Source organism: Sorex fumeus, unplaced genomic scaffold (genome assembly GCF_029834395.1).
Source record: "Sorex fumeus unplaced genomic scaffold, SorFum_2.1 ptg000075l, whole genome shotgun sequence".
NCBI lineage: Eukaryota > Metazoa > Chordata > Mammalia > Eulipotyphla > Soricidae > Sorex > Sorex fumeus.
Genome location: NW_026606132.1, coordinates 12,005,653 through 12,030,145, shown reverse-complemented (window position 1 = coordinate 12,030,145; position 24,493 = coordinate 12,005,653). Strand labels below are relative to the sequence as shown.

Below are 24,493 nucleotides of genomic sequence, written 5' to 3'. Positions count from 1 at the left end.
TGGCCAACCCGAGTTCTATTCCCAGCATCCTATATGGTCCCCTGAGCACTGCCAGGAGTAATTACTAAGAGCAGAGCCAGGAGTAACCTCTGTGAATTGCCGGGTGTGACTCCCCAAAATATTTTCTTATTTAACTAAAGAAATGTGATTTACAAAGTTATTGATAGTTGAGTTTTAGGCATATAATAAACACCATCCCACACCAGTGTCAACTTCCCTCAACCAGTGGCCCCATACTCCACTTACCCTCTGCCTGCTCCCCCCCCCCAATGCCCTATCTCCCCTGCAGTTTTTACAGGAATGTTGCAAGATTTGGTGGTTGTAGCTTAGATTTCATGTTTTCAGTATTGAGTCTGTGCTTTGTGTATATAGCTATACCACTCGTCCATATCACCAGTATAACCAAACCATGTCCCCTTATTCCCCCATTACTTCCTTTTCCCCATGTTCTTCTTTCCTGGCTTGATCTCTTTCATTCTCTGTCCCTTTCTTCCCTAAACTCTGGGATCAAGGATGATCTAGGTATTTCCTCTTTACTACATTACATTTCCACACCTAGTTATTCTATATACCACAGATAAGTGATATCATCCTGAGTTTGTCTTTCTTCTTCTGGATTACTTCACGTAATGTAGTATCTTCCAGTTACAACCATATTGCAGCAAATTGCATGATTTCATCATTTCTTGCAGCTGCATAGTATATTCCATTGTATATATATCACATCTTCATAATCCATCACCTGTCTTTGGACACTTTGGTTGATTCCATATATTAGCTGTTGTAGCAAATGCATCAATAAATAATGATGTGCATATGTCCTTTTGAATGAATGCTTTTATGTATTTGGGGTAGATACCCAAAAGTGGATTGCTGGGTCATATGGCATGAGAAGCACTATTTTTAAAAAGAGTCATACATGGATGAGTGAAGGAACACACCTTCTATTTGGATAGTGACTGGGTGAGAGGGTGGTTATTCAAGTGTTTTCTTTGATATTATCTCTTTTGTAGTTCTGATCACTTTGGTGTAATTATTACAAATGCCTACAAGTTTATCTTGTATTAAATTTTAGGATTCAATTTATACATGCTAAAAGAAAATTTTCATTCTGAACTATAGATATGCGTGTCTGCATATAAGCATTTGTAACTAACATTTAAAATTGTAATCATATACACATACAATGTACCATCTTAACCATTTTCTATAGGTATGCGTTAGTGGCATTAAATATGTTCACATTTGCCACCATCATCTTTTTCCTCTTATAATACTGAAACTCTAAACCAATAAAAATTAAGAACCCTGCCCTTATTCTCCATAGGTTCTGGTAAGCACTGTTCTATTTAATGGCTCTAGAAGGCTGACTATTTTAGGTAACTCATAAGTGGAATCATATAGTTATGATTGACTTATTTAATTTAGCATAACACTCTCAAAGTTCATCCATAAATAGGTAAGTCTGCAAATACATACTGGACTTGAAATTATACCACTCAAGTGTGCCCCACAGGCAGGTGCTAAATAATTGATTTTGTATTGGTTGTTATGAATAGTGTGAGATACTGTTCAGCCACTTTTGTGGCCGCATGCTCCTGGAATTCTAAAATCTTAAATAATTGGGATCCAGAAACATCTGTGCAGCTTGCTGCTCTCTTCCAAGATTCATTTGTGAGTCTCTGGATCATGGCCATTAATGCGCTTAAATGGCACTTGGAGGCAGTTCCTGGGCGTGACTGCCAGGACACCAAGAGGATAGGGATATGGGAAGTGGTGGCCCACTCATGACTCCGTGAGATCTGGAATTTTCAGTCATACCTGCGTTTTTCTTTTTTTAGTAATCAGACTTCATTATTTATACTTAAAAATTTTGATTGAGGTACAGTCATTTACAATACTGTTAATAGTGGTTTTATGTGTACATAATTCTGACTGCATACCTGTTACCAATGTCCCCACGTCCCTCTCCAAGGACCTCAGTGCTCCTCAGTTTCAATTCTCCACTCCCTGTTTCCCCACCCCCCACAACAAACCCAGAAAATTAAGTTGTTTGGATCAATTTTCTGGTTGTGTTACCATTTGCCCTTTGTTTCTCCCTTACTGTGTATCCTTAAGTCTAAATTGTGCATTTCCTTATTTTACTTTGCAGTTCCATTAACTTTTGTTTCATGTTATTTTGAAGCTTTGCACACAAGTATTTAGGGTTGTGTTATTTTAATGAATTTTATGCCAAAAGCTTTCAAGTGATCTTAATATCAGTAATATTCTTTTTTTCTGTAATGTATTTTGCCTCAAATTATTTTCCTTTTGACTAATACTGGTATGGTATGTCATTTAGTGTATTTTTGCTATTAGTGAATTTTCACTTTTCTATTTAAACTATTTTTTATAGTCAGTATATAATTGGGTCTTCATTTTTGTATATAATTAGATAATCTCTGACTTTTAGTTTAACTGTCCAGATCATTAACGTTTAATGTAGTTATTCTTATATCTGGCTTTAAATCTACCATGTACCTATTTGTTTTCTTCTAGGCTCATTAATTATTTCCCCCTCTATTTTTGCTTTCCTTTGAGTATTTTTATTATTCCATTTCAGCTCTCTGAACAGTCATGTTATTGCATATTGAATTGTTAAATTTTATATACTTATTCGGTTAAATTCAGACAATAAGTATCACATCATAACAAAACCGCTAAAAATTAAATTAGCAAGTTAAATTTGAGTACCAACCTGCAGATTTTCTCTTAAAACAATCCTACAGGGGCCAAAGCAATAGTACAGCAGGTAGGGCATTTGTCTTGCACACAGCTCGCCTGGGTTCTATCCCTGGCACCGCCACATCGTTCCCTGAGCCCACCATGAGTGATCCCTGAGTAAATATCCAGGAGTAAACCCTGGGAATTGTTAGGTAGTGCCTCCAAACCTAAAAATAATTAAAAATAAACCTTCAATTTCTATTTAAAACTAAAATATTTTAATTTTTAAATTTAATTTACTTATTTGTTAACAATACTAAAAAAAATTAGGGCCTTGCTTAATGTTGCTCTGTGTAATTGTTATCAATCAAGACTCCCAAATTCTGGTATATCCCATCACTAAAAGGACCCCTCTGCTCCAAAATAGTTTAAAAATAAGTTGAATACTCAATATAGTTATTGCTCCAAAACCTGCCTTTTTCTCTGGTAAACAACATAATTTTCACAGAGTCTAGGAATTAATTTTGTTGATTTATTGCCATGAAAACAAAAATAAACTGGAGGGTCTAGAAATATTTTCTTCCTGAAGAAGAATATAGTAGGCAGTTATGATCATATATAAAGTCTTTGGTTTGCCTAAACAGAAATCTTTAGTTATTCATATTCCACATGTGAGTGAAATGACCCAGTAACCGTCTTTCAAAATTTCATTATTTGACTTATGATTATTTTGGGATACATCCATTTTGCCTCAAATTCATGGTTCCATCCTTTTATTGGAAGAATAGCATTCCACTAAGTGTGTGTGTGTGTGTGTGTGTGTGTGTGTGTGTGTGTGTGTAAAACAGCTTCTTTATCTAGTCATTCATCAGTGAACATTTATGTGGATTCTATGATTTGGCCATTATGAATAATATTGCTATGGAAATAGCACTAAATTTTTGTCGAGCACTTGTTCTGTGCCCAGGTGTTAGACTGACTATAGACTGGGATTTTAAATGTGTGTAAGGATTACTCAAGCACTTAGGTAACTTTCAGTCTTTTTTTTTAATTGAATTGAATCACCCTGAGAAAGTTACAAGCTTTTGTGTTTGGGTTACAATCACACAATGATAAAACGCCCATCCCTCCACCAGTGCACATTCCCCACCACCAATCTCCCCGGTATACCACCCCTCTCTACCTTCCCCCCACCTCCATGGCAGACAGTGTTCCCCATTCTCTCTACTTTTGGGCATTATGGTTTGCAATACAGACACTGAAATTAAATCACCATGAATTACACAGTTAAAAAGTTCATGATTGGGTTTCATGTATACAATATTCCTATTCCTGTACCTTCACCAGTGTATATTTCCCATCACCAATGTCCCCAGTTTTCCTCCCGCCAACCCCCTGCCTGCCTCTGTGGCAGACACTTCTCTCTCTCTCTCTCTCTCTCTCTCTCTCCCCCCCCCATCCCATCTCTTGTAAGTTTAATTCTTTGTAAAACTTGTAACTTTAATTCTTTGTAAAACTTGTAACTTTAACTCATCTTCCAGGCTGCACAAAGGTTTGTGCATAATTGGATGCACACTAAATTTTAGCCCTCAGATAATTTGTTATCGTTCTTTCTTTGGATTAGTAAGATTCTTATATCATATGTTATCTCTTCCACAGTCCTTTTAGGCATCAATCACTACCTACAATTTTTAGCTTATATTCTTTCATACTCACTATGACTCTAAGTGGTTGATTACATCAAAGTTTCCACTTGCTGTCAATTCATCAATTATTTGTCAACCACCCAATTTAGACTCCTAACATTTATATAGAAACAGCTATATCCCAATACCTTTGGTTAACTATATTGAGTATTCAACTTATTTTTAAAACTATTTATTACTTGTAATCCCCCCAATTTCTTTTGATTTTCGCCTCCTCTTCTCTCATATTCTCCCCTCCCCTCCATTTGTTCCTTTCCTACCTTCACCAATTACCTCTCCTCTCTTAGTCTTTTCTTCTTACTGCACCTTCTCTCCATTTCTCTCCTTTCTCTGCCTCTACTATCCCTTCTCATTTAATTTTAGAAACCATTATGCTGCTGTTAAAACTTAGAATCATGGTGTCACTTTTTATCAGTATCATCATCCAATTAAACATTGCATTGCCTCCAAACTATTTTTTATTATTTTTTTATTAGTGAAACACCATGAGGTACAGTTGTAGACTTACAGATTTTTGTGCTTAGGTTTCAGTTATACAATGATTAAGTACCCATCCCTCCACCAGTGCCCATTCCCTACCTCCAGTGCTCCCAGAATCCCTCCCACCTCCCCCACCCCCTCATCCCACCCTGTCTCTGTGGCAGGGCATACCCTTTTGTTCTCTCTCTCCTTTTTGGTGTTGTGGTTTGCAAAAGAGGCATTGAGTGGCAATCATGTTTGGTCTATAGTCTACTTTCAGCATGCTTCTCCCATCCTGGGAGGATCTTCCCAACACCCTTTATTTAGTACTCCCTTCTCTATCTGAGCTGCCTTCTCCCCCAGCATGTGCGGCTGCCCTCCAAGCCATGGAGTGAACCTCCTGGTACTTATCTTACTTATTCTTGAGGGCTAGTCTCCCAATTTGTTACTTTATATTCTCCAGATGAATGCAATATTTCTATGTCTGTCCCTCTCTTTCTGACTCATTTCACTTAGACTACAAACTATTTTGTAATTGCCCCATCCTCAAATACAAAATCATCTATATTGAGGTGTTAAGCTATACCCCTGAAATGTTATGGTACTGGAAACCATTGACCATATGTCAGAAAATATGGAGAAATATAAATAAAAGCATCTATCTTGCACTGTTGTCATATAATTCACTTGATTTGTTCATATTCTTTTAGGTGGCCTGGGAAAAGACAATGCTTGGATCATTACATTTCCAGAAAATCATAACTTCAGATGTATTCCAGATGAAGTGATAACAAAACTTCTGATTTATTTGACCTCTGTTGCACGGTATAGCATTTCACTACTTTAAAATATTTTGCTCTATATCAACTCCCCATTTGAATGTAACAGGAAAGTGGCTTTTTAGTGATGTTTTTATTATTATAAATGAACAGAGGACTCACCTTCAGGGTAGGTATGAAGCATAATGTAGAAAGTGAAGCTGACAGATACTGACATTATTGTAAAATTTATAATGTGGATCTATGAAATTAAATGGGGGGAAAGGGAGGAGTTCTAGAAGTATGTGCCCATCATAAATAAGAATTTAGGTAGAAAATGATGATCAGATACAAATACTTTTAATTTGCCTAAGAGGATATCTTACAATCTAAGAATAAGGATAACTATTCTTTATTTTTCCAAGGTTAAGATAAAAAGGCCATCAGTCTCAAAAATGACATTGAAATATTTTAGGCAGAACTTCTTGGTATTTGAGATTGTTACAGACTGAAGAATTTAAAAGAAAAATTGTCAAAATCTTCCTAAATTTTTTATTTAGTTTTTTTTTCTTTTCGGGTCACACCCGGCGATGCACAGGGATCACTCCTGGCTCTCCACTCAGAAATCACCCCTGGTAGTGCTTGGGGGGACCATATGGGATGCTGGGAATCAAACCCGGGTAGGCCGCGCGCAAGGCAAACACCCCATCCACTGTGCTATCACTCCAGCCCTTACATTTAGTTTTAATATAAGTATTTAAGAGGAACATTTTCCAGTTCCCAAGCCTGAATACTAAGAGTACACAAATCCATGATAAAAAATTTTGCATGCTCTTGAGCAAAAATCAAGTTCCAGAAAAACCAAGTTATACAGTATCCATTGAGTCATAAAGTGGTCCTTGTAGGTAAAATAAAAGTTCTGGCATCTATTTAACTTTTTTCCTTTAAAGAAACAAACAAGAGATCAAACATTTAACTTTTTTTTGAGTGAACAGATGTAATAGTGTCTTTTGATAAACATCTACAGAAAGTTAAATCTGACACTATGAAGGACAGCTGTATAAGTTTTAGCCATACCCATAATTACAGTACCCCAAATTCATTTTAGCCTATGGCACTGCCAGGTGTTGCCCCAAAACAAGAAACAAAACAAGCAAATAGAAAAAGAAAATATTTACATAGTGAGTAGTTGTATATGGAATACAACTGACTTTTCAAGGTAGTACTTGTAATAGTTTTTCAAATATACATCTGTCTTGAATCAAAACATCAAAAGGGGCTGGAGTGTGAGCTCAAGGGCTTGTGTGCTTGTTTTATGTGCAGGAAGTTTTGGGTCAATCCATGGCACTACATGATTCTGAACTTTGCATGGGATAACACCATCCCCCAAGCAACTTGTTTGGAGTAATCGCTGAGCATCACCAGGTGTGATCCAAAAGCAAATTAAATAGATAAAGCATAAATAAAGTAATCGAAAATGAGAAAATACCTAGAAAATTTGGGTTATTACTACATGAATCATTTTCTTCTAAATGTACAGGCAGAGGGGATCTGATGGCCGGTTTATCCTTATTGTTGATCGGAGATTGGACTCATGGACTTCTCTCAAAATCTCTCTCCATAAAATTTCAGTAAGTACTAATGCATTCCATGGTAACATCTTATTTTAGATTCACATTATTCCTTTTTGGATGGGGGACACAGGTTATTTTGATACTAATGGAGAAAATAAAAAGAAATCCTGTAATGAACAGTACTGTAAATCACAGTGCCACAAAAAAAAAAAAAAAGAAATAGGTGGGATTGTGAGGTTGGAAAGTAAGAGGAAAACAGTAGACGATATTAAGTGAAAGAGCTTAACCCAAACTAAACCCTAATGGGAAAGAATGCATAATAAATGAATGTAGAGAGATTTATGGATCCTTATACAATCGATTGCAAGGCAAAGTTTTATGGGAACTTAAAAATAAAAATAGTTATATTGTATATTTATTTTACATGGAGAAGTACATAGAAGGCTGGTCAATAATCCGAACATCCAGAAATCAGTACTTTAAAACATCTTGGTGTGTATTCTTTTGGACGTTTTCCCTTCTGGGTTAGAGTAGGAAGGTGAACCTTCTTCCATGTCATTGCTAAATGACATATCCACCCCTATTGAATTCTAATTCTCAGTTTCCCAAGACCCCAGTAGAGAACAGTTTCTCTAAATCAGTGCTTTTAACCCTGTTTACACCTGGCATTGGTTCCTGGGCTGGTGGCTAAAAACTAGTGTTCTACTCTAAAGGGAACAATATGGAAGATGCAAATCCTGTTCACAGACAAGATGATCTTTATACATTATAAGCCTCAACCAAATATAGTAGCATTGCATAGGTCTTCTCTTACTTAGAAGAGGAGAGAGGTGAGGACCCTACATATTCCTTCCTTCTGAACTGCAAGATTGGGTCTTTCTGTAGGAGTAGCATGTGGTCAACTTCTATCAGATCAGATTAACTGGGAAACAATGAATTTCTTACTTTGTGAGTCCGAGATATTTGACCCCCTGAAATTATTGCTTTCTGTCCTGACTAGCACAGGAGGCCACCAAGGAACATTGATTCCCTTGTGAAGAAAAGACAATCTAGGTTGTTGGACTGAGGAGCTGGTCATCTTTTTGCTATCTCCATTTGCTAGCATTAATTATATCTCAGTCATTAATAGTCAATTGCACTCTTTGCAGGAATACTGGATATTACTGGATATTAATAATACCTGATACACAATCATTATAAGAGAAAGAGCTGGCTTTCAGGAAGGATTTCTGTTGGAAGTTTCCACTGTCTAGATAGGTGTGTCTTTTGTGTATTATTTTAAATAATAGAAAGAGACAATTCAACTTGAAAACCTTAATCTGTGAATTCCCAAAGAAACTGGATAGTTAGGTTATGCTTCATAATTAGTGAAAGGAGACACAAGAGTTTTTTTCCTTTTAATTACACTTTGGGGAGACATGTTGACCAGGGACCCTTATCCACCTTAAAAGTTTGCATGTGATATTTTTTTCAGATTACCATAAGAACAGACCTTCTTGAATTGTCCATCTTTCGCACAATTTAAATCCCCAAAGTACTGATTTGAAAAGAAGAGTTAAATTCAAAGTGAAAGACTTGGGTAGGAGAAGAATAAAGATCTCAGTGAATACTACCTTCACAATTCTTACCACTCCACCTTAAAAATCAAACTCCGCAGAGGAGAAAGCCAGTCGCATCAAGCCCTTAGGAGAGGCTTTTCCTCCCCCCTCTCCCTTCCTCCTCTCTTAGGACCGGCCAGATCTTCTTGTGGAGTCCTGCACAAACTAATCTATGAGGTTCAATCCGGCTAAGTAATTGGGGGACCGTGTCAGCTGTGAATTACAATGAGCAGCAGGGAAGGATCTGTCAGCTGACGAATCAAGGGATAGTGGGTTTTATGCAGTGCTGCCATGGCAGCGGTAACGGAAGCAGCCACGGGAGCTTTGTTGGATAGAGATTTTTGGCTGCCACTTTTAAATCCTACCCAAGACGCAGCTCATATTTCATCAATGTTGCGTTGACAATTGGACAAGAAGAGTGTTATTGTGTCTAGGCGCAATGGCAGAAGCAAATCCCCCGAGAAGCAAGATGAGGTTCAGAAGGAATGCGGTAAGGGCTCTCTGCCTGCAGTCCTGGAAAACCTATTCCCAAGTTCAGGGATGCTGCAGCATGGTGCTATAGCACAGACTGCTGAACAGGGTGTTTCAGGACAGATGGAGAGAATGGAGATTTGTGCTTGCATGGATTGTGTTGATGTGCTTATGGTGATACTGACGTAGGGGTAGGTAAAGGAGTCAAGGAGGTGTCAAATGTAATTTCAAAGTCGACATGTGATCAAGTTTTGGAGGAAGCATGACTAGTCAATTTATTAGTTAAAGACTCGAAGAATCATTTGGAATCATTTGACAGAGTTGCTTGGAATCACGAGTGAAAGTAATATTTAACAAAAGGATTCATCTTTTCTTTCCTTGTAGTCAAGTAGAGTATGATCTCATGGACGGGTCTGGAGACAAGCTCATCAGCATTTAAAAAGGCAGCTCTTTTTGGGTATACAAGTGAAAAACATGTTAAAGTCTGTAATGATAGAAAATCTTTCTGGTTTCAGATTCCTCCAAACTCATAAAGATGGAGAATTCTAGCCTGTTGACAACTTTTTTTTAAAAGAAAAAGCTGACTATTTTTTTCATTATAGAACTAAAATTTAGTACTCTTTCCTTTCAGACAAATTTTAGTTTTCTAACTAAGAATTCACCATTATTGGTTCACCAGTATACCAAATTTCCAGCAAACTTCCAAGGCACTTCTAGATGTATTTTAGAGAAGTGTGAACTAACACTAATTTCATAACTAACTCATTATCACCAAATTTTACAAGCCACTCTTTCATTTTAAGGCAAATGTTAGTGATCTTACAATTTAAAATAAACTTGCTCCTCAAAAAGATAAGATAGCATAAACACAATAAGCAAATCAAAATCAGCTGTAGAAGGAAAGACCATTGAAATTAAAAGGAAAGTAAGGGGATGGGGTAAGCAATTAAGAATTTTATTGTTGAATGGCAATGAATAAGTTATTGATCCTCCAATAAAACTCTTTCCATGGGAAGATTATTTAAAATTAAGTTTGCATATGGTTTTTACTTTAGACAAAATTTTGTGTTTTGTTCTACATGCGACTCTGTATTATGTTAATGATAACTTTAAACTTTTAACAATTTACAGTGCATGAGAAATCCCTGTCTGTGCTTCATTCTTTTTCATGCAATTGACACAAGTGTTTTTTTATTATCAAAAACAACTTACTTAAGGTCTCACAAAGTCCCTAATTTCTTTATGCATGCATTGATGTGTTTATGTGCAGATCTTTGTATTATGTATATATGCATATATAATATATATGCATGCACAACACACAGGTACTCATTGAACAGATATATCTAGTACTATTTACTTGTGTAAATACAGAACTGTTGAACTTAGGGAACTCTCACTTTTGAAGAGAGAGCAGGATATATTGTTCATATGTATTGCAAAAGAACCAGGTCATGGGAAAGATCTCATAAAGGAGGTGAAATTTGTTTAGACCTTGAACATGAACATATATTTCTGTTTCCTTTCTTTTTCCTCTTAAATGTAAGCTTTGTAAGTGATCCCTAGGAACAGATGCCTTAAAATAAAATTGGTTGGATTAAACTGATGTCCAGAACTTTCGTGGAAGATGGATTCCTTTTACTTATAAGGATAGGGCTTAACCAGAGAGAAATATTTGAAACTCATCCGGTGATTTGACCTTGAAGGATCTCTGGAGTTGGTTTGACTCTGTAGTCAATGAAGGGTAGCATTTGGAAGGATGGTCTAGCAAATTAAATTCTCAAAGAGAGGATTAAACTTGTTTCTTAGTACAAACTGAAATTTCTGTGATGAAGTGCAGGGGAGTAGATGAGAATAGATATGTGATCACAAGGGTCCACTGAAGGAAAAATATTCTAGACTGTCCTGCTCCTGAGGTCACTTGGCAAGCTGTTTGGTGATCTGTAGAGTTATTTGCACTTTTGTGTTCTTTTATATCTTGTGCAGGGTAGGACTGTAGAAGTAGAACACAGTATTGGAAACTCCCCATAAGTCCCCAGTCATATACAAATATGTCAACATTATATTCAGTTAGAGTTAATTAGGTTATAATAGTTTCCATTCAAGCAGACTCCAGGAGGCTATATTTTTTCCAGCAACTTTTGACTATTAATATTTTTTCCCAATTGATAGATGTCAAGGTCAAGACATATCTACTTGCTGAGCAGCAACTTTGAGCATGGGTTTTGGGCTGAACAAAGTGTGTGTCCTGAAAAGTGTTCAGAAATCATTGAAGGAACTGGTCATTAAAGTTCAGACAGGGGGATCGGAACGATAGCACAGTGGGTAGGGCATCTGCCTTGCATGCTGCCGGCCGGGTTCAAACCCTGGCATCTGGTATGGTCCCCTGAGCACCGCCACGAGTAATTCCTGAGTGCAGAAACAGGAGTTACCCCTGAGTATCTCCTGGTGTGACCCAGAAAGAAAACAAAATTCAGAGAGGTCTGGGTGGCACTGCTTACTAAGTGTGAACTTAGTGTGCCTGTCTATCAAAAGGCAATACTAATGACGAAGCTGCAGTGTTACATAGGCTGAAGAGAGGATATGTATAATAAGTCTGACACAGCACACAAATCTCAGTCAAGTGTCTTCTCCTTTTAATTTCTTTGCCCAAATATTAAAAGAATGATACATTTTTTAAAAATTCTGGTAATATCAATGGATTTATTGAACGTGATTGACCAAAATTTCACATGGAATGAGGGCATTTTAAACATTAAAAAAATTAAACTAGAGTCACTGCAAAGTATGCACTCTTGGGTATGAATTGCCACACCAAAGAATGATAAATTTAATTTTCAGATTGAGTAGTGAAGGCCTGCATGCATTCACTTTATGCTTTTTACTGTTCTTACTGCTCTTAACTGCTGCAAAGCCACGAAACTGAGCAGGAAGGGTAAGGGGAAATGAGAAAATTATCTCTTTAGGAGGAAAAGGTGAGAGAAAGCTAAATGAGTTCATCTGGAGAGCTGCTGCAGGGGCTGTTGTCCTGAGACTCTGAACTCTGAGGCTGAGGCTCTGAGCTCTGTGAAGATGGACAGCGCATTCCCTTCACCTGAGGCATCTTTAATCAATCAAGTTCAAACTGCAGAAAAAAAACCCAAGTGCCTACAAGAAGCAAAAACTAGTGCTGTTTCTGTTTCTTCCCCGAGGCTGTATTTGGGGGGAGTTGGTAAAGAAAAAAGAAAGAAAAAACAAGCTAGCACAAGGCTGACCCCTATCCTTATTCTTTTGCTTTTCTGATAAGTCCTCAAAAATGATTTATAGTTTTCAAGTCTGGAGCTGGCTGTGGAGAAAGTAGATACTGTGCTTTTTCCATGTTTACATAACCTTTGGGATCAGTGATCCTTAAAGTAGCCCATAAAATAATATCGAAATGTCATTCACATTCCTAAACTGAAATGCAAAAACTCAATGATCTAGGGTCACATTTGCTCTCAGATAGGTGGTTCTGATACTTTTATGGATTGGGATGTGCTATTTGATTGTTCACTTAAGTGCTAATTTTAAAATGGATTATTTGGAGACTTTCAGTTCTGCAAATATCACATCAGAACACTTTCCTCACCATATACCTTATGTATGTTCACATGTAAACTTATGCAAATTGATCTTAAATCTATCAGGTCTCTTAGACTAAATTTTCTCAACTGTACTCTGTCCTGTCCAATGTTCTAGCAAGTAATCACACAGAAAGCAATGTGCATGCTCTTTGATATTTTTAGAAATTAATGTATAGGAAGCTTTAGCTCAAAGGATGAAACTGATAAGCATTAGAGCTGATTTGACTGTAGAGTGTTTTCATAAACTCTGTACTTGTAATATTTTTAAGTTTCACTCAGAAATCTGGATGTTTGGCTTCTGTTGTGGTAGTAAAGATTTGGCAAACCTGGGCCTTTCTTTCCACATGACATAATTCGATTTGCCTAGCTGGTGTACTCTCTTACCCCAACACACACCACACACACACACAGACACACACACACACACACCACTTCCAGCTTTCCAAATTTGCCTAACTTTTTCCTATTATTATCTCAGAAAAGTATCAATTGCCATTTTACATCTCATCCATTCAGTGTTTTCATTAAAATACTCATTTCCCCTATTTTCTACATTTCCATCATCCATACAGTAGGCATTTACGGCACCTTTACTTTGATTTGCATCAGGGTTTACTCTTTTTTTTTTTTTTTTTTTTTTTTTTGCTTTTTTGGGTCACACCACTCGGCGATGCTCAGGGGTTACTCCTGGCTCATGCACTCAGGAATTGCTCCTGGCGGTGCTCAGGGGACCATATGGGGTGCTGGGAATTAAACCTGTGTCGGCCATGTTGGCTGCGTGCAAGGCAAACGCCCTACCTGCTGTGGAGCCCCAGGGTTTACTCTTGCCCTTAGACCTGATTCTTGTGTCACCTTTGATATACATCTCTAAATTTCTCCTTTTGAACCTTTTTTCTATTTGTCATTCCTCCTGAGAAATGAAAAATTAAACTTTTGTTCATGTTTCACTTATAGCTTGCTTAAAAACCTAGCTCTGTGGTCAGGTGAATCTAGGTTTGAATTCTTCCAGGTATAAGCCAACAAACAGTCTTCCTTGACAAATAAGTTAACCTCACAAAATCTCAGTGTATTAATTATTTGTTTTTGATGTAGCGAATTACCACTCAAAACAACAGAAATATATTCTGTTATAATTTTATAGAAGTCCAAAATTTATGTTACTGTGCTAAAAAACAGTATCAGAAGGGCCATATTCCTTCCAGAAAACTCTAGAGAAGAATTACTTCCCTTAACTTTTCCCATTTTTAAAAGCTGCCCACATTCTTGGACTTATGGGCCTGTATTACTCTGATTCTGTTACCACATATGCTTCTCTTACTCTCTTGCCTGATAAGGGCATTTGAAATTACACTGTCCCACATCAATGATCCCAGATCATTCTCCATCTCAATTACCTGAACCCAGTCACTCTGACAAAGTCTATCTTCTGTCAGAGAAGAAATCCTACAGGTTCTGAGGATTAGGATACGAACATACCTGGGGAATTGTTATTCTGTCTAATCACAGTTTCTCCAGTTTCTCCAGTTGTGAAATGAGCATAAAAATAGACCACAAGTTATCCAACTTCCTTTCCCTACCTTAATGCTTATGTATTTTTCCCTAGAGAGAAGATACAAATAGTAATTCATGTGAAGTTAGGTACTCACTATAATTAGAAAGTCCTAATATTTGGGATAAGTGCATGGGATTGAGATGGAAAAATTAATATATCTCAGTCAAATATGGATATTATGAGCATGAGGGATAGAAACAATGTTCCTGGTCTGAACCACACATTTCAGTTTTGTAAAAAAAGCCTGACAAATGATATGTTTGAGTGTTATTCAGTTTAGTGGTTGTGTAGTTAATGCATGCAAGCTCTGTGTTCTTCCAAATGATTGCTAAATTTAAGAATAACTATGGGATTAAAAGAATCTATGTTCTAGAAAAATTTGTAAAATATCTCAGTAGAGAATCTAAAGTTATTCTATACTGAAAAACACTGTAAGTGCAGTTATACAGGCAGATAAATGAAGTTTTCATTTATGATAGTCCATTTTCTCTAAAAATACAAACTCTTGGGGAAAACAAATATCTGAACATTTTAAAGAAATTAATTAAGGAGAGTATGTGATAAAAGAATCAAAGTTTAACTTGATAGTGATCTGGTTAAGGGCTGGAGAGTTAGTACAGAGCATAAGGTGCTTGCCTTGCATGCAGTTAACTCTGGTTCAGTCTAAAATACCATATATATATATATATATATATATATATATATATATCCTTGAGCACTGCTAGGTACTGCCCCAAAACAAAAAAAAAAAATAAAAATAAGAAAGAATGATCCAATTAAACTGTAGAATTACTTTTTAGAAGTATTTCATGCAGCTTTCAGTGTTTGGGATAACCTCTTTTCAAGTGGAGGCAATAGTTGACTTAATAACCAACCATCCAACATAAAATCCTTGATTTAGAAGCAGCTGAATTTCCTTAAACCATAACTTAACCTTCTTTGCAGAGTATGTGAATTATAATTTAGCTTCTCTCTCCTTCTTGTGTTATCAGCTGTGTCATACATGCATGTGTCACCTACATACATGATAGAGTACAAGCTATACACGGACTTGACTGCTGGGACGTTATTGATCTTATAGGTTGATAAGGTAGAGACCAGAGTCTTGCCTCCTCAGTCACAGTTGACAAATATTCATTTCTGACAGTGGTAGGATGTTTGCCTTGTGCGCAGCCAGCCCAGCCGACCCAGGTTCGATTCCTCTGCCCCTCTCAGAGAGCCTGGCAAGCTACCGACCAAGCCAAGCCTGGCAAGCCTGGCAAGCTACTCGTGACGTATTGGATATGCCAAACACAGTAACAACAAATCTCACAATGGAGACGTTACTGGGCCCGCTCGAGAAAATCGATGAACAATGGGAGGACAGTGTTTCTTTGTTTTGTTTGTGTTTACATACTATTTCCCCTGCAACCAAACACCACTTGCACCCATCTTGTATGTGGGTAAATATTCCAAGCTTCAAGGTTCCAAAACATTCCTAATGTTTGTATGCACTTGGAAATTTCCTCCACAATATAAAAAACAGAACATTAAGCATTGTCATAGAGAAAAAGGATCCATAGCAACTAAGTATCAATGAAAGAATGAAAGTAATTTGTCTTTAAGTGTTGGCAAAAGTAGGGCACCTTCCATCTCATTCTATTTGCATACACTGACTTTTACCAGTTCCTGACAATCATTCACCTCATCGTGTGAACATGAAGAAGATACTCAGTGAATGTTGCTGGGATGAGAATAAAAAAGAGACTTAAAAACAAAGTTTTCTTTTATTACCTGGTATTTCATCTGCCTTTGACTTTTAGTTCTGTCCTGGGGAACTGTTTCCTAATTACATTTATTTTTTTGCAGAGAATCAATGCTAGTTGGGTGCACATAACTAACTTTCAAGTGGAATTGAAGAATATAGTTCTTTGTGACTTAGGTTTGACTTTACTATGAGAAAATTCCATCTCATAAACATTGCCAGGATCAACTCTAATAACCTTACACTAATTTTATTTCTGTTTCCATGGTTTTAGATTTTATCAGTATTATTTTAAAAGTTGTTTCCTTTGAGTGGCTTTTATGACTTTCAAATTTGTTTTACTTCTTTCTTTTTTTGATGCTGGGGACTGAACCAAGGCATACATCTTTTTAAATGCATGCCTACTTAGTACATGTTTTGAAATATTTTCCTTTCTTTTTGCATTACAGGCTTCCTTCCCTGGGAGTTTGCACTTGGTTCTGGTTCTCCGACCTACCAGTTTTCTTCAACGAACTTTTACAGACATTGGATTTCGATTTAGTCAGGAGGATTTTATGCTGAAATTACCAGTAAGACTATATTTTCCAGTGTTTTGATCCCATGATGCCTACAAAGCCTTTGTACATGCACTTACAAAGCATTTAAAAAAAATAAAATAATGACTAGGAATGTGTCTCAGTATAAGAGGGCAAGCCTTATATGTGAGGACTTGGATATAATTCTAAATATTGCAAACAACAAAGCAAAGCAAAACAAAACATGTCTTAAAAACATTTTCTATGTTATGTATGTATGCATGTATATAGAATATGGACCTTTTATTTTTAGTAAAAATGGGTGTCATTTATGTATTTGAACTTCCAAGAATTTTATAGCCTATGCTAACACAGAGTAGGATGTTCTTTTTGTTGAAGATACTTTCATGTATTAGTGTTAGAAATAGAATATTCATAAATTTTGATACTTTTGCAAATATCTGTTCCTCCTGATAAATTATAATTTGCTGCATAAAACCCCCTTACTTTGTCATAGGTATGTATCTTTCAAAAGATTAACTGGTAACAGTGCAAAATTTTAGATCAAAGAGAATGAAATGTTTGGGTTTTCCTTGGAGATTAATTTTTCTTTATAGAGAAATGTTTTGTAAATGAAAACTGAAGATTAAAACACCTTAGTTCTCATGCATGTGCTTATGCAGGTGTGGGGTGGATAGACAGGAGAGAATCTGGGAACCATTTATTAAAGATAAGCAGCTAAATAGATGCTTTAGTTCATTTCACACTTAAATGCAAAGATGTCATGAAGGGAGTTAACAGTTTAACAATATCTTTCTTGCTTATTTGTATAGGTTGTTATGCTGAGCTCAGTTAGTGATTTGCTGACATACATCGATGAAAAGCAATTAACCCCTGAGTTAGGCGGCACCCTGCATTACTGCCACAGAGAATGGATCATCTTCAGAAATGTATGTTTTATTTGCCCTTACTATAGAACCTATAGTTATGTTGGTCTTTAAATACAGTTCTAGAATTTTGTTCCTCTGGAAGAAAGACAGACTTCTGGGATTCCTACTTTTCAGATACATATGTGATTCAACATCTTGATTCTCTTTTGCAAAAATGTTTATTGTGAGTCTGTGGTTTACAGTGCTATTGATAATGGTTTCTCATATACATAATTCCAACACTACACCTGCCCTTAGTGTATCCCTTCCCTATCCCAGGGATCCCCAAACACATCCCCCTAATCCCCCAAATTTATTCTGTGTATGATTTCTCCAATTATGTTGCTTTTGGCCTTTCATTGCTACCTTGCTGTGTCTCTTAAAGTCCCACATATGAGAGAGATCATCCTGTATCTCTTTCCATCTGAATAAGTTCATTCAGTATGATATCCTATAGTTCTTTCCATATTGCTGAAAATTACATGTTTGTTCTTTCTTAGGGCTTCATAGTATTTTATTATAGATATATACAATGTGATATATGTGTTATATATACATATATCACATCTTCTTGATCCATTCATCTGTTATTGGACATTTGGGTTGTTTTCCTATCTTGGCTATTGTACTAAGTGTGATGATGAATATAGGTATACATATATGCTTTCAAATTATGTTTCTGTGCTTTGGGTATAATATGCAAAGAAGTGATATTGCTAGGTCATATCAATATCTTGATTTTCTTCCTTAAGTGATGCTTTGAAATGAAGAGCTACTGAAACAGGCACTAAGAAGATAAAACTAGGAGATCAAGAGTACAATCTCTGCTTCCTATTTGGCCATGTAGAAATGAAATGCTTGGGCTCAAGTCTTAGCATGACTAACTTGTCACTCTATGGCCTTGGACAAGTTGTAGGACCTCTCTGGGTCTCAGTTTTCCCAGTTGTAAAATGTAACTTTAGTACTTTACCTCAAAAGAATTTTGGAAAAATTTAATGCAATTTAAAAAAACGTTGGACACAGTTACTGGAATATGACAAGCCTTCAAATTAGACAAGCAATATTGTTAATCTTATCAGTCTAGTGATGTTCTTGAGGCAGATTTGCAGCAACGATTCCTTGTGTTTGAATACCCTATAGTCCTGCACCTCTCAGGTATGAGTCTGTGGTATAAGAACCTCTGCTTGCTTCAAAAAATAAAAATAAATAAATAAATTAAATCCTGGAGATATGGGAATTCTTCTAAAGGAAAAAAGGACATTAACTTAAGGATCATATTTCCTTCATTCATAGTTTTTCATTAGTCCCATTGATTCATATGAAAATACATTGTCAAAATAATCAGAGAGCAGATACCTTTAGCTGCACGGTAAACAGAAGACTTATACAATCTTTCCATGTTGCCCTGATCTGGGATTGATTGATTTTGTCAGGAAATTAAACAGCGCAACCTTTCCTGACAGTTTCAGGGCAATAGAGCCAGATAAAAGTCTTCTGTGTTCTCTGAAATGAATTATTTTGAAGCTAGATGTTTTTCCATCACCTTAGTAAAAAAATACTAATAAATCTATAAAAAGTGACTTTGATGTTCTCATTTATCTTCAAAAAAATTTCAAAAGCAACTTTATAATTGTAGATTTTAAGACAGTAAAGAAAACCCATGTTTTGTAAGAGCATAAGACAATTTTTCTCAATTCCTGCAATCACTGTTTCTTGGTATTTAAGATATAAGTACAGTCCTTTAGCTAAACGTCAGTGAAGAAGACTCTTCATCTCACTTAGTTTTTAATGTCTTAGATGCAAACATTAGAGCCTGGCCTAGATCAGTGGTAAATTTCTTTAGTATAGGGCGAGTTCATTTATGTGTTTTCTGTCGTACTTAAACAAAATTAAATATATTTACTGATAATTGCTTGCTTCTCTGATGGTGTTTCCATAAAATCATTGGTTTAAAATAGGTAAAGGCCCCCCCGTTGTTCATCGATTTGCTTGAGCGGGCCCAGTAACATCTCCATTGGAGACTTTGTTGTTACTGTGTCTGGCATATTGAATACGTCACGGGGAACTTGCCAGGCTCTGCCGTGCGGGCGAGATACTCTCGGTAGATTGCCGGGCTCTCTGAGAGGGGCGGAGGAATCGAACTCGGGTCGGCCATGTTGGCTGCGTGCAAGGCAAACGCCCTACTGCTGTGCTATCGCTCCAGCCCTGTTTTAAAATAATCAAAACGTATCATTGGCTCTTTGCAGGCTATTGAAAATTTTGCCCTCACAGTGAAAGAAATGGCTCAGATGTTACAGTGCTTTGGAACTGAGCTGGCTGAGAAAGAGCTGCCCTATGATATTCCTGCTATAGAAGAAATTATGGCAGTTCGTGATCAAAGGTACCGCCTGTTAAAGGTATGTCTGCTTTACCCAGCTGTTACCTTTATAGAGAGGTGCTACAATGTGTCTATTCCACCTGGATTGGTTGGGAGGAATATAGAGGTAGAATTTGCTGAATATTAAGCACATTATAATTAAGGTGAGGGACATTGCGACAATGGTGTAGGGAAGTGGACACCTGGGTGGAGGGTTTGGTGTGGAAGTAGTTCATGTATGAAACACTACTAATAACAGCTTGCAAACCATAATACCTAAAATTACATTAAAATTAAAAATGACAACACAGGGGCTGGAACGATAGCACAGCAGGTAGGGCGTTTGCTTTGCACGCGGCCAACCCGAGTTCGATTCCTAGCATCCCACATGGTCCCCAAGCACCACAGGAGTAATTCCTAAATGAAGAGCGAGGACTAACCCCTGTGCATCGCTGGGTGTGACCCAAAAAGCAGAAAAAAAATGACAACACAATGGGAAAACTGATCCACAAAATTAGGAATTAAAAGGGAGGTGCGTTGGGTGAGGGAGGTGAGTACACTGGTGATGTAAACCATCATTAACAGCAAGCTACCGAGGGTATCCCACTCACACGGCAGAGCTTGACAAGCTCCCCATGGCATATTCGATATGCCAAAAATAGTAACAAAAAACTGGCCTCATTCCCCTGACCCTGAAAGAGCCTCCAATACAGCAGCGTTGGGAAAGACGAGTAAGAAGAGGCTGCTAAAATCTCAGGGATGGGATGAATGGAGACGTTACTGGTGCCTGCACGAGCAAATCAATGTACAATGGCACAACAGGTGATACAGGTAAACAGTAGTGTTAATCAAGGAAATTCAATCAATAAGAAAGTTTTAAAATCAGTAAGGGCTGGAGCGAGAGCACAGCGGGTAGGGCGTTTGCCTTGCACTCGGCTGACCCGGCTGACCTGGGTTCAATTCCTCTGCCCCTCTCGGAGAGCCCGACAAGCTACCGAGAGTATCTCGCCCGCACGGCAAAGTCTGGCAAGCTTCCCGTGATGTATTCGATATGCCAAATACAGTAACAACAAGTCTCACAATGGAGATGTTACTGGGCCCGCTCAAGCAAATCGATGAACAACGGGAGGACAGTGCTACAGTGCTAAAATAAGTAGCACTGTAGCACTGTCCTCCCGCTGTTCATCGATTTACTTGAGGGGGTAGCAGTAATGTCTCCATTGTGAGACTTGTTGTTACTGTTTTGGGCATATCAAAAATGCCATGGGGAGCTTGCCAGGCTCTGCCGTGTAGGCGGGATACTCTTGGTAGCTTGCTGGACTCTCCGAGAGGGACGGAGGAATCGAACCCAGGTCAACCACATGCAAGGCAAATGCCCTACCTGTTGTAAAATTAAAATTATCAGCTACTCCCCCCACAAATATTTTATACAAGGATATGCTATACATGCTGACTCTAAGTGGTACCTTTCTCTCAGGAAGTTGTTCCCTTTCGGAGCCTTTCTTTTGGGAGGGGTCCTTACCTCATAGTCAGTGTTCAGAGCCTACTCCTGGAGGTGATCTGGGGATCATATGTAGTGCCAAGGACTGAACTAGAGATGGCTGCTTGCAAAGCAAGTGTCTACATGATCTCTCAGGCCCCAAGGTTCTTGTCTATTTTTGGGGGGTGAGGTACAACACCCAGCAGTGTTCAGGGTTTTCTCCGGCTCTGCACTTAGGGACCACTCTTGGTGGCACTCTGGGAACTCTATGTGGTGCTGGGGATTGAATCTGGGCTGGCCACATGCAAGGCAAGGTCTCTGTCTACTATACTATTTACCTAGCCCACAAGTTCTCTACCATTTTGCCCAAGGAAACTAGTTAATAAATTAATTTAGCAATGCTTCTGAGTAAGAAAGCAGTCATATTTGTTAGCACATCTCTTCCTAGGCAAAGGCTTCTAATTTGAAATAAGAGCCAAGAGGGGCACTGGAGTTCTCTTTAAAACTCCACTGCATGCTTAGTGTGAAATGGAAATAGACTGCATGAGGACTCAGAAGACTCCTTCCTTCCTTCCTTCCTTCCTTCCTTCCTTCCTTCCTTCCTTCCTTCCTTCATCTCCCATCCCTCCTTCTCTTCCTTCTTTCTTCTTTAAATTTTTGAGGTACCTTGTTTCACAAACCAATCATTGATTCATGTATACAATGTTCCAACACCATCCCTACCACAAAAATGCAGGCTTCCCTTCACCACTGTACTGAAGACCCTCCTAGTTATATCTCCACCGCCCTCATGTAAACACAGTTCCATTGGACCAACTCTCCATTTGTTGCTCCTGTTACTCTGTATATTTTATTTTTTTACAGATTCTGTTTTTAATGGTTTTATTTTAAGAGAATACTTACTTCTTGTTTATTACCAAGTGTTTGGGTTTCCTAATTTCTTTGTGTTTCATTTCTCTCTTTAATGAATAATGGTCTGAGAGGATAATTGATAAAATTTCTGTCTTTTTGATATTATGAAGATCTGTTTTGTGACCCAACATGTTGTCTTTCTTGGAGAATGTCCCATGCACTGGAGAAGAATGTGTAGTCCAGTCTTGGGGTATAAAGGGCCATTTATATGTCTGCAGAAGAGACCTGGTTTCTTTTTTTTCAAACCTGTCAAGGTAGAAATTTTGTTTTATTATTATTTTAAATGTTTTATTGGATGTTCATGAGATAAACCATTGCAAAGCTGTTTATGGTTGGATTTCAGTCATACAGTGATCCAACATCCATCCCTCCATCAGTGTATATTTCCAACACCAATGTCCACTGTTTCCCTCCCACCATCCCCCATGTCTGCCTCTATGACAAGCACTTCTCTCTCTCTCTCTCTCTCTCTCTCTCTCTCTTTCTCTCTCTCTCTCTCTCCTTTTGTGCGTTATGATTTATAATACAGGTACTAAGAAGGCATCATGTTTGTTCAGGGTGCTCAGTATTTTTATAGGGAAGATAAGACTGGAGTAGCTTTTCAAACTGGGTGACAGCTTTGGGAAGTGGACGTGACTTCCAAGGTACTCACGTGAAAGTACCTCAGAGGTGGAGGTAGGTAGTCTATCTTGACCCTAAGAAAGCCTGGAGATTTCAGTTATAAAATCCACATACCTAAATTTTCAGCAGATTACATCTTGGTGAATCGCATCCTGAGACAGTGTTGTCTGGCCAGGGGCATGGCCTCGATTCTTGATTGTGGGAGGAAGTGGCTGCCAGGGGCTCTACTTAGGCCGGCATCAGGCTGATCCACCTCCAACTCTGATTTACCCTGGTTTGTTAAGCCTTGCATGGGTCCGAGATTAATTGAGGCTTTTGATCTCTTTTGAGATTTATTTATGGGTCTCTGAAGCAAGACCGTTAAATGAGCTTGTATAGCTAAGCCAGAGGTGATTTGTGGGAGTGGCTCCCACATACCTAATTTTTGGCCATTTAACTTCTCAGCAAACTTAGTCCTGAATTGTTGGTATCCGGCCAGAAGCATAGTGGCAATTTTTGAGTATCAGGAAGTCTGAGGGCACCATCAGGCTACCAGTCCACTTGCCCCATAGCTACAGATTGACCTGCTGGTGGCGCTGCACTCCCAAGAGGACTGGTTTCTTGTCTCAGCTCTTGAGTATACAGGCATTACGATCAAGGCACACATTCCTATATTGATACCAAACTTCTTGCTCTCTCTCTTTTCTCTCTCTCTTTCTTTCTTTCTTTCTTTCTTTCTTTCTTTCTTTCTTTCTTTCTTTCTTCCTTCCTTCCTTCCTTCCTTCCTTCCTTCCTCCCTCCCTCCCCCTCCTCCCTTCTTCCTTCCTTCCTTCCTTCCTTCCTTCCTTCCTTCCTTCCTTCCTTCCTTTCTTTCTTTCTTCCTTCCTTCCTTCCTTCCTTCCTCCCTCCCTCCCTCCCCCTCCTCCCTTCCTCCTTCCTTCCTTCTTTCCTTCCTTCCTTCCTTCCTTTCTTTCTTTCTTTCTTTCTTTCTTTCTTTCTTCCTTCCTTCCTCCCTCCCTCCCTCCCTCCCTCCCCCCTCCTCCCTTCCTCCTTCCTTCCTTCCTTCCTTCCTTCCTTTCTTTCTTTCTTTCTTTCTTTCTTTCTTTCTTTCTTTCTTTCTCTCTCTCTCCTCTCTTCCTTCCTTCCTTCCTTCCTTCCTTCCTCCCCTCCTCCCTTCTTTCCTTCCTTCCTTCCTCTCCTCTCCTCTCCTCTCCTCTCCTCTCCTCTCCTCTCCTCTCCTCTCCTCTCCTCTCCTCTCCTCTCCTCTTTCTTTCTTTCTTTCTTTCTTTCTTTCTTTCTTTCTTTCTTTCTTTCTTTCTCTCTCACGCCTGCCTTTCTTTCTTTCTTTCTTTCTTTCTTTCTTTCTTTCTTTCTTTCTTTCTTTCTTTCTCCCTTTGTTTTTTTCTTTCTTCCTTACTGTCTCTCTTCCTTTCTCTATTTCTCTCTCTTTCTTTGTTTCTTTCTTGAATATACCATATATAACACATTGATTTTTTTCTTTCATGCAGTTATATGGAGTGTGGGAGTGAAGGAG

The 24,493-nt window shown here is 38.0% G+C and overlaps 1 protein-coding gene across 2 annotated transcripts in view; it reads left to right on the top strand.

The window, feature by feature from the left end:
* The first annotated feature begins 8,875 nt into the window (after nucleotides 1-8,875).
* The window catches only part of MCF2 (MCF.2 cell line derived transforming sequence), an 82,709-nt gene continuing 67,091 nt past the window's right edge, over nucleotides 8,876-24,493 (top strand). For both annotated transcript variants that reach the window (XM_056130183.1, XM_056130182.1), the window contains exons 1-4: nucleotides 8,876-9,288; nucleotides 16,617-16,736; nucleotides 17,516-17,632; nucleotides 19,858-20,007. In XM_056130183.1, coding sequence (XP_055986158.1) covers nucleotides 9,238-9,288; nucleotides 16,617-16,736; nucleotides 17,516-17,632; nucleotides 19,858-20,007 — 438 coding nt within the window. In that variant the 5' untranslated portion in view covers nucleotides 8,876-9,237. The remainder of the gene's footprint in view (nucleotides 9,289-16,616; nucleotides 16,737-17,515; nucleotides 17,633-19,857; nucleotides 20,008-24,493) is intronic.